The 12,646-nt window shown below is 32.0% G+C and overlaps 1 protein-coding gene across 1 annotated transcript; it reads left to right on the forward strand.

The window, feature by feature from the left end:
• Positions 1-4,048: 4,048 nt before the first annotated feature.
• LOC114394153 lies at positions 4,049-8,418 on the forward strand. The gene is made up of 3 exons (XM_028355772.1): positions 4,049-4,841; positions 5,793-5,946; positions 7,502-8,418. Exons 1-3 carry the CDS (start codon positions 4,113-4,115, stop codon positions 7,960-7,962), a joined length of 1,344 nt encoding a protein of 447 aa, XP_028211573.1. The 5' UTR covers positions 4,049-4,112; the 3' UTR covers positions 7,963-8,418.
• Positions 8,419-12,646: the final 4,228 nt, after the last annotated feature.

Below are 12,646 nucleotides of genomic sequence, written 5' to 3' on the forward strand. Positions count from 1 at the left end.
ATATTTCAATTACATGATTAAAATGAATTACTTAGTTAAAAGTCATCATCCAAACACACTTTAAGAGTATTTTTAGTGGTAGATCCTAAATTGGGATCTTAAATTACTTTTTGGTGGATCTCACGACATCACGTAGGATTAAAGATTTGTTAAGATCTCTATCATTTTCTCCTTTAATAGTATGTCTCTTGAAGAAATCAAAAGTATGTCTCTTGAAGGTATGTCTCTTGAAGAAATCATTGTATGGCTTGAAACAGAGCTTGCGTCAGTTGAATAAAATTTTTAATGACTTTCTTATGAGGATAGGTTTTCTAAGGAGTAGTTATGATAGTTGTGTCTATATGTTGAGAAAAGAAGAACAATGTATCATTTTCTTGCTCCTGTATGTAGATTATATTCTTATAGCTAGCTCAAAAAAGGATGAGATTAGTATGCTCAAGAAGAGATTAAGTTCAGAATTTAAGATGAAGGACCTTGGAACTACAATGAGGATTCTTAGGATGGATATTGTTAGAGATTAAATGAAGGGAGAATTGTTCTTATCTCAACAAGGCTATTTGAAGAATATAGTGAAAAGGTTTAGGATGCATCAATATAAACCTGTAAGCACACATTTAGGACATCACATTAAGCTCTCAATTACTCAAGCTCCTAATACTGAAGAGGAAATGAGGAAGATGGATATTATTCCAAATGTTAGTGGAGTAGGAAGCATCATGTATTGCATGGTCTTTAGTAGGCTAGACTTGGCCCATGTTGTTAGCATTGTAAGCAGCTTTATGGAAGATTCAAGTCAAGCTCACTGGGAGGCTTTGAAGTGGGTATTGAGGTATGTGAATGGATCTCTGGAATCTGGTATGAAGTACAAGAAGGCAGCTCAAGATGGAGATGCTATTATGGGGTATGTTGATGCAGACTATGCAGGGAATGTGGATATTGGGAAACCCTTATTTGGATATGTATTTACACTATTTGGGACTACTATTTGCTGGAAAGAAAACTTACAGCCTATGGTAGCTCTATCTACAACTAAATCAAAGTATATTGCTCTTGTAAAAGGAGTGAAGGAAGCTCTATGGTTAAAAGGAATGATTGGTGAACTGGGAATTATGCAAAACTGTGTGACAATTCACTATGACAGCCGAAGTTTTATACACCTTGCAAATCATCATATTTACCATGAGAGGACGAAGCATATTACTGTAAGGCTTCACTTCATAAAAGATGTGGTTGAATATGAAGAAGTTAGGATTGTGAAGATTGCTTCTAAAGACAATGCCGCTGATGTGTTCACAAAGTCTCTACCAAGGTCAAAGTTCAAGCATTGCTTGGACTTGATTAATTTCTCTAGAAGCATAGTTTCAGAAGCAAGAGAGCAACACTATGGTGGAAGGAATCGTTTGTCTAACATTTGAAGTCAGGGTGGAGAATTTTTGTATGCGACTCAAACTCTATTGTTTAGTCTTATGGACGTTTGGTCTGATGAGGATTGTTTGTTGTGATCAAACTGAGAACAATTTGATGCTCAGTCAGATAGAACAATATGTTTCATTAATCTGATACACATTAGACTGTTGAGTGTTTTTTGTTAGGTTTATGTTGTTGAGTCTTAGTGATTTGGAGTCTATAAATAAAGGTCACGGGATCTCTGTGTAAGGGTAACTAATTATAATCATTGTGAGAGGTACTCAAATTGTTGTGAGAAACATACAAGAGGAAACAGTAGACACGTAAGGGAAGGGAGAGATGACAAAGTGTGAGACTTGGGTTTTTGTAGAGAGTTATTCTTGAACCAAAGGGGGCAGAACCAAGGGGGTTCTCTGTTGCATCTCATTGATTCTATTTCATAGTGGAGTTGCTCCTTCCCGTGAATGTAGGCCATATTGGTTGAACCATGTAATTGTGTTGTGTTCTCATTTTATGTTCTTGCTTTTGTTTTTTTGCGTTTTCTTCCTTGTTGCATGTTCCGGATTTATTGGTTTTGGTTTAGTTCTGTGCTCTGTTGGTAGTTTTTGTTTCTTTCTACTTATTGGTAATTAGAACCAACAAGAATGATGTAAAATTATATGAATGAGCATGTCCAACAGTGAATAGTGAGACAAAAAAATATACCTAAATATGTAGACAGAAAGCAACATTTACATAAAGTGGTAAAATTGAAGTAGAAATTAAATGACACAATGCACCATAGGAACAAGGCAAATTTTATAGATTGAGAAGTGTATGCATATTCTAGGTCTTTCCTTGTGATAAGGGACATACACACACCTAATTAAACTACACAGTAACACAGGATAAAATAAATATTTATGGGATTATAAACAACTGAGAAACATGATAGAAATAAATGGCATAGATTATTATAGAAGAATGCTTGTTGTACTGCTTAAGTTTAGCATATGACCACATGTGAAGTGAGGGAAATGATTTAAAATAGGAATTATGTTTCAAAAAAGTTTTCCCAAAAAATATTAAAAAATGATCATTTTAAAATAAGTCAATAATGAAATGCCCTAAGAAAGAGCATAATACCTTGAGAGGCATAGGAAGAGGCAGATTGGCTCCCTGGCAAAGGCTGTTTGCCCATTGTCATAACACAATCATAAGCAATCATAAGCCAAGGGAAGGAAAAAAAAACATATAAACCAAACAATAATTATAACAAATTAAATACCAAAAAAAATTCAATAATAATTCGTCCAGCAACTAATACGGTGCTACATTAATATTCAATTTTTTCCTGAGTTAGAAGTCACGAATGTCTCCTATAGACCTACTAAATTGAAGACTAATCCACTCACAGTGCGTGATTACTGTTGGCACAATAGAAGAATCAAACATGGTTCATCCGTATAGATTGTCTCCTACATGTGAACACAACAGAGCATTACACCATTAAGTCAATCCTCCAATGATTTACATTTGAATTAATTAAAAGGTTTAATATCTTTATTAATCCTTGTTACAAATTTTCATTTTAGTTTTGAAAAAAATTTATTAATTTTCACACTTAAAATTCAAAACTTAAAATAGTCTACCATACTATCTATTAATGATGTGATAAATATTCTTATTTTAGAATAAACATATTTAAATATAGAAATCATTTTTAAAAAATAATAAATTTATCAAAACTTGAACAAATAAAGAAAAATTGAAGGATTAAGACAAATAATTGATCATATTCTACATGTAATAAAAATATATTTAAACCTTAATTAACATTCAATTATATTTTACATTATTGAAAAAAGAATGGAATCACATGTGTTGTTTTGTTAACTACCTGAAAGAGCAAGGAAGCGAATCTCTGAAGGTCGTTGTCCAAAGGCAGCTTCATCGTGCCTAATGACACTCCGTCGTCGGTGAGGCCACCGTTCCCCGCCGAAGCTTTGGGTAACGGCGCAGCCGCCAGATGAATTGAATTGCGAAGTTTTGAAAAGGAGTGGCTGTTGTTGTAAATAGGAACGAGAGAATGAGGAGATAGCGGAACGTGGAAATTCGCTCCACTCACCCTCGGGTACACACTCTGTATTGTACTACTACTACTTGCCATCATCACCATGCCTCTTCCTCAAAAATAAAAAATAAAAAACTCTCGGAAAGGTGAAATGAGCAGGCTAGCTAGTTTTGTAAGAATACTATATTAATTATAGCACCGATAAATCCCTATCATTATTTTAAATATTTAATCAAGACTTACTTCCTCCGCATCTAAACATATTCAAAAAAAAAAAATTTAACCTAAATAAAACTAAATATTAACTAACTTTTATCATATTTAATAATAATATTTTTATTAATTTTCTATTTAATAAAATCTTTTTTTTTCATCATTCATCCCTATTCTATAACACTATATAAAGAATATTTTAAAAAAATAAATCTTAAATACGATTTTTTAATTAAATATTATTAATTTGAAATTTTTAATTTATGTATTTGATAGTTAAATTTATAGTTTTTTTTTTTTTTTATCTCTCCCCTCCCAAACCTATCACATCATTATAAATACTCGATTCCATTCTCCGTTTACACACCCCAACACAACATTGACAGTATCAGAAACAAACCCACCCGGGACAACCTCCTCCTATCATTACACTACCGCCATGGTCGAACCAAAGTCCCGAACCGTGGGCAACACCGAGCGAAGCTGGTGCCAAGCCGTCCGCGGCGGCACCGGCATCGCCGTCCTCGCCCTCCTAACCTCAAAACCCCCCGATATCCCCAAGCTCCAAACCTCCCTCCGCACCCTCCAAACCTCCCACCCAATCCTCAGTTCCCGACTCCAAACCAACGCAACCACATTCTCCTTCCTCACCTCCCCAACCCCCTCCATCAAAATCTTAACACTCACGCTCCCTACTAACCTCACCGACCCCCTGACCCAGATCCTCGAACTCGAGCTCAACCGTAACTCGTGGCAAGATTCTACCACCGAAGAAAACGTGTTCTTCACCACCATCTACGCGGGCCCCACCACCAACACCTGGGTGGTGGCACTGAGGCTCCACGTCTCCGCCTGTGACCGCACCACCGCGCTGCTGCTGCTGAGGGAGTTACTCACTCTCACGGAAGAGAATAATAATACCGCCAGTGAACAAAATAATCTTGCTAACCAATGTCCTAAGGAAAAAGAAATGAGTTTGGCAATCGAAGATCTCGTGCCACGTGGCAAGGGCAAGAAGTCCATGTGGACGCGCGGGCTTGACATGCTCGCGTACTCGCTCAACTCCTTCAGGCTCACCAACTTGAAGTTCGTCGACGCAAAAAACCCCAGGTTTTCGCAAGTGGTTAGGTTGCAACTCAACCAAAACGACACCAAAGAAGTTCTAGCAGTAAGCTCTTTCGTAGTAATATTTTTTAATGTTTTCACTTTTCACACCTATATCAACCAAAACGACACCAAAGAAGTTCTAGCAGTAAGCTCTTTCGTAGTAATTTGTTTTAATGTTTTCACTTTTCACACCTATATCAGTATGCACCGGTGAGAGACGAGTAAAACCAAAAAAGAGAAGATAATGAACGTAATAAATGTGATTGGTAGATAATTGATTGTTAATATGATGAAAAAAAAAATAAAGGAACATCGGTAAGTGTGCAAAAATTAGAATTTATTTATTGCCTATAATTACTTTTCCAGGAGATAATTGTGCTGACTTTCTAACACGTTTTGGTTGGTTGAAATTTAACCTTATGTGAAAACTAATTAAGTTCTATGCTATGTGATATTATGTTTCTTACAATTAGGTATAAATAAAGATTCTCATTTATTTTTATATATGGGATTAGAAGTAATACTTGTTTAACCTTAAATTTGTCATCACATCTTGGATTATGTTCTCCATGTGAGTTAGAAGGATATATATATATATATATATATATATATATATATATATATATATATATGTATATATATATATATATATGTTTCTTTTCCTCTTTTTTTTAAGTGATATATGTCTTCTTAACATATGGTCCTGTCATATTAGTGCTGTGTTAGAATGTTAGTGAAAGATATTTGAATTTATAATTATCAAATCAATTTTATATAATTTCTGTCAGTTCTGTGTCTTAATGAAATTAAAAAAAAAAAGAAATATTTCACCATGAAACAAAGAATGCAAGAACTAAAAAAATAATTTTTCAAGAATTTCAAATCAGCAGTACTGGTCATGTTTTGATGGGGAAAAGGTGAATTTAACCAATTGTAGAAAACTATTTATGTGAGTGGGTGAAAAACTTGAAGTTGCAGTAAGTAACCGATGGATCATGTGAATATATTTCAGGGGTGCAAGTGGAGTGGGATTAAACTGTGTGGGGCACTTGTTGCTGCGGGATTAATGGCTGCCCATTGCTCAAAACGAAGCTCCAGGAATTATGGGGTTGTAACCCTAACTGATTGCCGATCCAGTCTTGAATCATCTCTCACTGACAATTTTGGTTAGTATGTGTACTTTAGTAGTTCAGATTTTTCAATAATGTTCTACTTTCCTTTTGTCAACTAAAAACTAACCAATTACTAGTAATTACTCCCATGAACATATGCTGAGTAGTAATCTGTTTCTTATTTATCGAGTTTGGACATTTTTGTGAAAACAAAATAACCTTGTCTCATAGTATAAATAAATTGAACCATTGAAAAAAAAATATACCATGCATGATAACATTTAGCCCAAATCTTGTATGTAGTAAAAAAAATTGAAAGAACAATTCACATATCTAAGCAATAATAAATAATAGTAGTTGTGGTTTAGCAAAAAAAAAAATATATCACAAAATTAAAAGTATCTCATCACATAGTATATGAGTAGATCACCTAATCATTAGCTTTTACAATCAAATTATTCATTAGCTGGTAAAGCATAATAACCCCCTAGAAATATGTTTCACGTGGCCGACAAACTAGCTAACGAAACTAGCTTTCTTATTTCATAAAATAAAACGTATTGGCTTGGTCCCGTGCCAAGTTATGTCTCTCATTCATCATGATATTGGTCCTAGACGCCGAACTTGATTAAGTGTAATTTTTAAATTAATTATTTTAAAAATTTATAAATTTAAAATACATTACAATTTGTGATCAAATATAAAAAACTCTTTACAATGTTAATGCATATATTATTTACTGTATAATATTAAAAATACATTCCAAAACTAAAGAAGACCATGGAAACTTTTGTGTCCTATTTTAATTTTCATAAAAAATATTTTCTTTTTGAAAGGTACTTTTCCGACATCATGAATATATATATATATATATATATATATATATATATATATATATATATATATATATATATATATATATATATATATATATAAGCAAAAAAAACAAAAACAAAGATCGGTCTTCGCTAGAATTAATTGTGAAGTTGATATATCACATCCATTTATTTTTGATTCTTGTAAGAAGAACGTCTATATTTTAGTACAAGAATTGTCTGAGTAATTTAATATGTTTGTGATTGAAATTAGACGGTTGACAACGACAAAATTTAATTACATTAACATTGGCATTTTTTATTATCTTTAATTAAAATAGAAACTTCATCTAAACAATTCGTATTTTAAATACACCAACATTAAAATTTGACAGAAGTTACTCAAATAAATTTCTTATTTTTATTTATTATTATATAATAAATAGAGTAATACTTGGCAGACATTCAGGAAAAAAAATACTTGATAGATGAAATTAAAGATTTGTTCGATAAATACTTGTACTTATAATATTACATTTGATATATTTTCTTTATAATGAAATGGTCCATTTCGTATTGTGAATGCTACATTAAAAACTGAGCACGGTGCTTTTATGTAATTGTGTAAGTACATACAAGTGTCACTATTTCATATACATACACTGTAATGGTAACATTGAAACGTATACGACAGGGCAAAGACAAAACTAGCACCGATGCTAAAGTTTCGCAGTTTCATATTAATTCAAGAAAAAATTGGTTTCACTGACAAAAATACCCTTACTCACGTTCAGGATTTTACCACTCTGCCATTCTGAATTCCCACGAGATGAAGGGAGGGGAAACCCTATGGGACTTGGCAAAGAGAGCATATGAAGAATTTGCAAACTCAAAGAAATGCAACAAGCACTTCTCGGACATGGCTGACCTTAATTTTCTGATGTGCAAGGCCATAGAGAATCCAGGCTTGACACCATCGTCGTCGTTGAGAACGTCGATCATGTCGGTGTTCGAGGACACCGTAATCGACAACGGTGGCAAGAATCAAAGGGAGGTTGGTGTGGAGGACTACATGGGATGCGCCTCCGTGCATGGGGTGGGATCCTCTATCGCCATTTTTGACACCATAAGGGATGGAAGCTTGGATTGTGTGTGCGTCTATCCAACACCTTTGCATTCGCGGGAGCAGATGTTAGAACTTGTTGGGAAGATGAAGGTCATCCTCATGGAAGGTGCAAAGACATACAAGAAATGATTAAGTGAGCAACATATTAATGAAGCTCGGATAAATTTCTCTATAAACATTTTAAAAAAAATAAATAGATAAAGTGAATTAAACTTCTTCGATAGATTAAAATTAGCTCATATGAGATTCAATTAACTTTTTCAAAAAGTTAATTGTGCATAAGTTAATTTTAATCTATGAAAAAAATTTAATTCATTTTATCTTTTTTTATCATTTATAAATACTCAGAGAAATTTATTTAATTAGGATTATAATCATTACAGCCTTATTATTATATAAGAAGTGCTAATCATGATTAAACTTTATATTCTCATCAAATTCATACGAATCGCGTTTTATGTCAAATCTTGCGATTCGTAGTATATGTTTTAGAAATATGATCGATATCCGTCCACATGCCAGTTTCTTCGATTGGTGTTATATTTTCTGACAGAATATTATTGGAAAAGCAATGTTGTTTTTATATTTGTAAGTCCTAGCTGCTGATACTTGAACTTGACGAATGACAATCAATAATCATGCATTACAAAGACGATTTAAATTGAAAATACTGCGTAGTGGTATGAATTATTCTGACGAAAATCTGGTACCAAAATTTATGTGACGGAATTGTTTACGAAGACAGTCGGAAACTGGAATGATTTTCGTACTATTACGGGAAACTTTAATTTTTGCCGAAGTCCATTAGTATGCTTCTAAATTCTTGATTAATATTGTTTCGATATGTAAAAAAAATTACATATCATTTAAGATTCAATGCCAGAAAAAATTTATAAACATTTTTCTTTCATTAATCCATCAAAAACACCTTTTAAGAAGAATAAAATTACGACGGATCGATCATCAAGCACCGCAGATAAGTAATGATAAACACAGTATAAAACAGTATTCATTTTATATCTAGCATTCACTGTCACCCCAACTATTCACAATACTTTCAACGTTCCACACAAAGCATCTCGGCAGACCTTAATTGCCAGGCAGGATGAGACCAAGCGGTGATGAACTCACTCTTACACATTCTTTGTTTAGCTGGAAATAGAAGGCAACAATACATAAGAAGCACATAAATTTATTTATTTTGGTACAGAAGAAGTACATAAAATAAAAATACTAAATTTGTACTATTTATTTGAAACAAAAGAAAAAAAAACTATTTTTTGGAATATATATAAAAAAAACTCTCAAATTGACTTGAAATAGAGAGAATAAATCTCCTTTTTCATTTTTTATTTCCGTTTACTTAAATATTAAATATTTATATAACATTAAAATAATAAATAATTATTTTTTTACAAAGAAAAAATAATGAAATAAAAAAATTTAACTTTTAGGTTTAACTTAATTTTTTAATTAGTGAAAAAATAGTTTTTATACAATTTATTTTTATTCTCTTTTTCCACGCATACAAACAAGTACTGCAAAAAATATACCTCTTTTCTTCTTATTTTTATCTATTTAAATAATGTATTTTTTTTTTTACTCTAATTATGTTAAATTTATCCTTCTTTTGTTTTTCTCCATTTTACTTATAAATTATAATTCAAACATAACATTATATTGTTGAAGATTGTTCCTTTAGTAACCCAAGATCAACAAGCTTAGGTGGTTTAGTTAGGATTTAGGAACATCAATGTTTCAAAGTTTTCATAGGATTCATTTTCTTTCTTTTTTATCAACACATTGATTTTATTAAAGTATCAGATAATTTACATGTTGAGTTGTTGGCTATTTATCACGGGCTTAATATAATTAGAGGGAAGTTGTTAAATGTACTCTCTTCTCATTTTTGTTAATAACTTTATTTTGAATATTTCTTTTTCTTTTTCACTTGTTCAAATACATTTTCATTCTGTACCAAAAAAATACACTTTCATTCTATTTCCCTTTGATTGTTTGCCTGTTCCTTCTCCATTGACAAAAAATTATGAATGTTTAGCTTTGATTATGTCATGCATACATGTTTGACCTCAAGATAATAAGGACAAATTAACTTTTGAAATGACATTATCTAAACAAAAAATTATGTGGCATTATCATAGATGTCAAAGGATGCTCTCCAACCACCGCTCCAATAATTTAATTTTTAAACATAGTAGAAACGAAATGATTCAAACAAAACATTTTTTGTTCTTTTCTCATAACCTTACATAAGTTTTCAATGTGTCATTTACAACTAAAGGGTAGTTCACGCATGCTATGTGGAGGAAGAGTGTTGAGAACGAAGAGTCAAACAATAATAATAATAAAAAAAACAGAGTGTCAGCAAGAAATAGTAAAGGAAATAAGAGGTAACAGTGTGGTGAAGTGAAAGAAAAGAAGAAGAAATGAGTATTTGAATGGGTGAAAAAAATTACATTTACGTTAAATTATTAATAAAAAAAAAATACATGCAACAATAAAGAGGGTTAACCATTATGTAATTTACAAAAGTAATCTAGTTCAATTGATTAAACAATGTATGTGGGTGTTATAAACTCTTGGTATTGTCTTTGATTCTATCAATCAAAAAATCATTGAATAATTTGAGACCAAGAATATGGGTGTCTTATATGTGTGTAGACTCAACCAATGTACTTAACATTGTGAATGAACTGGTTTTTATATGCCAAACACTCTTCACTTATTTTGTTGATTGAAGTGATGCTTAGTGTACTATTCAGACTCAACAAGCCTCCGTACTCAATGGTCAGTCGAATAGATCACTTAATAATCAAAGAACCTTACTCAAGTAAATAAGGAAAAAGGAAAACTATATTTTAGATTTATACAATAGAAAGATAAATATTACCTATAAATATGGAAAGGATCACTACTAGAAATAATGGTTTTAACATCGCTAGTTTAACATTGGATTTAGAAAAAACCAATATTAACAAATACGTGATGTCATACTTGTAAATAACATGAGTTCATTAACACCATTTTTTAAAAAATCGATGTTAAGATGAGGTTGTTGACATCAGGTTTTTAGAAAATCGATGCTAATGAGCTCATGTTAACATCGGTTTTTTAAAAAACCAATGTTATGTTTTAACTTAAATTAAAACCCCAAACTTTTTTCTCCCCGCGCTTAGTCTCCCAAACCCTTTCACCAGAGCAGCTCACCACTCTTCTCGTGACTATCCTCCTTAGTCACCGTCGTCAGTTGTCGTCACTTGCCATCAACTCTCATCGCCGTCAGTTGTCATCGTTGCCATCAACTCTCATTGTCGTCGCTGTCATTGTTCACTGAAGCTTGTTTCAGGTATCATTCTCGTCATTAACATCTACTTCCCTCCCGCTTTCATCAACTTTCATTTTCTCTGTTTTCTTTTCTTTTCTTTTGAGTTTGTGTTTTAAAGTATTTGAAAACAACCGCGGAAGTTGGGCTTGGTACCTAGAACCTTTGCTTACACAAATTTCGTTTTCTCTGTCTCTTTGTTGAGTTTGTTTTACGAATTTATTTTTACACTTTACTTGATGGGGAAAATTAAACTGTAGATTTTCTAACAGTTAGGTGAAGTATATGGGCATCCCCACTGGTAGCTAGAAAGCAAGGATACATTGTATGATACATTGCAAAGAATTAGGGTGAATTTATCTTTAGCTTCCATGAACTTAGTGACAGTGGCAATTATTTACTCCAACAAATCATCACCAATCATTTTCACTTTTGCTCTTATTGTAGGAAAAAAGGTGTTCAAAAACCACACATTGCGGAATAAAAGGATCTATTTTGTATTTAAATTATATTATAAACAGATGACATATTAAAAAATGTACCTATTGATGAGCTCTTGAAACATAAAAATTCTTCAATAGTGTGAAGACTCTACATGTATCCTCTATTCGTCAAAAACTTTGACAAGTGAAAAAATGAGAATAGAGAAGAGATATTGGGATTGTTTCAACGTGCAACCCAAAGCTCTATTTATAGCACACTAAGGATACCAAATTTGTGATCAAATCAAAATCATTATAGATAGTATTCTTTTTTAAGCTATATTATTTCTTGTTACCTTTTATTGCTAACCATTTAGCAATTAAAATTGAAATAATAATTGACAAGTCAAACTTGTATCTAGTAGCCTTTTCAACCCAAATTCTAAATACAAAATCATACATGTTTGTTTTTCTTATTTCACCAAATCTTTCATATTATTTATATTTTCAGTACTAGCAAAAATATAATAATGCTCCACCTTTTGAAATCAATTAATCATTTGATCATATTAAATTCTCTAATTTAATTAATCATCAAATATTAAAATAATTTCTTTAACAGAGATTAGAACACTCGTTTGTGTGTGACCCCGTAGGTTCAATTCTAAGTCGTTAATATATCAATTAAATTAATATACTAATCAAGGTAGGCGTCTAGCAACATTCCTTAACGTTCGGATAACATAAAGTAGCATTTTACTTTCAAGAACCATTAGAAGAGTAGTGTAATAATTTCTTCCATCTTTACAGCTCTGGGTTAACTCTAGAGTATGGTATTACTGTCAAACCCTTTTGAGTTAACTCATAATGACTTAAGAAACTCATTTCTTCTTTCATTTAGTTTTCTTGGCCAGGATATAATTTTATTCATAGAGCTCAAACTCATTACCAAGAGTTGATGGATTCCTTCTTGATTAATCATTAATTCTACAGGTATTTAATCATATCCAATATACATTCAACAAGTGCTCTAAAGCATTAGGTGTCC

Source organism: Glycine soja, chromosome 2 (assembly GCF_004193775.1).
Source record: "Glycine soja cultivar W05 chromosome 2, ASM419377v2, whole genome shotgun sequence".
Lineage (NCBI taxonomy): Eukaryota > Viridiplantae > Streptophyta > Magnoliopsida > Fabales > Fabaceae > Glycine > Glycine soja.

Excerpts from the sequence above, each read along its gene's own strand:
- LOC114394153 (XM_028355772.1), top strand. The coding sequence starts at position 4,113 with ATGGTCGAACCAAAGTCCCGAACCGTGGGCAACACCGAGCGAAGCTGG. Across the intron at positions 4,842-5,792 it reads ACACCAAAGAAGTTCTAGCA|GGGTGCAAGTGGAGTGGGAT; the intron begins GTAAGCTCTTTC and ends AATATATTTCAG. Across the intron at positions 5,947-7,501 it reads ATCTCTCACTGACAATTTTG|GATTTTACCACTCTGCCATT; the intron begins GTTAGTATGTGT and ends ACTCACGTTCAG.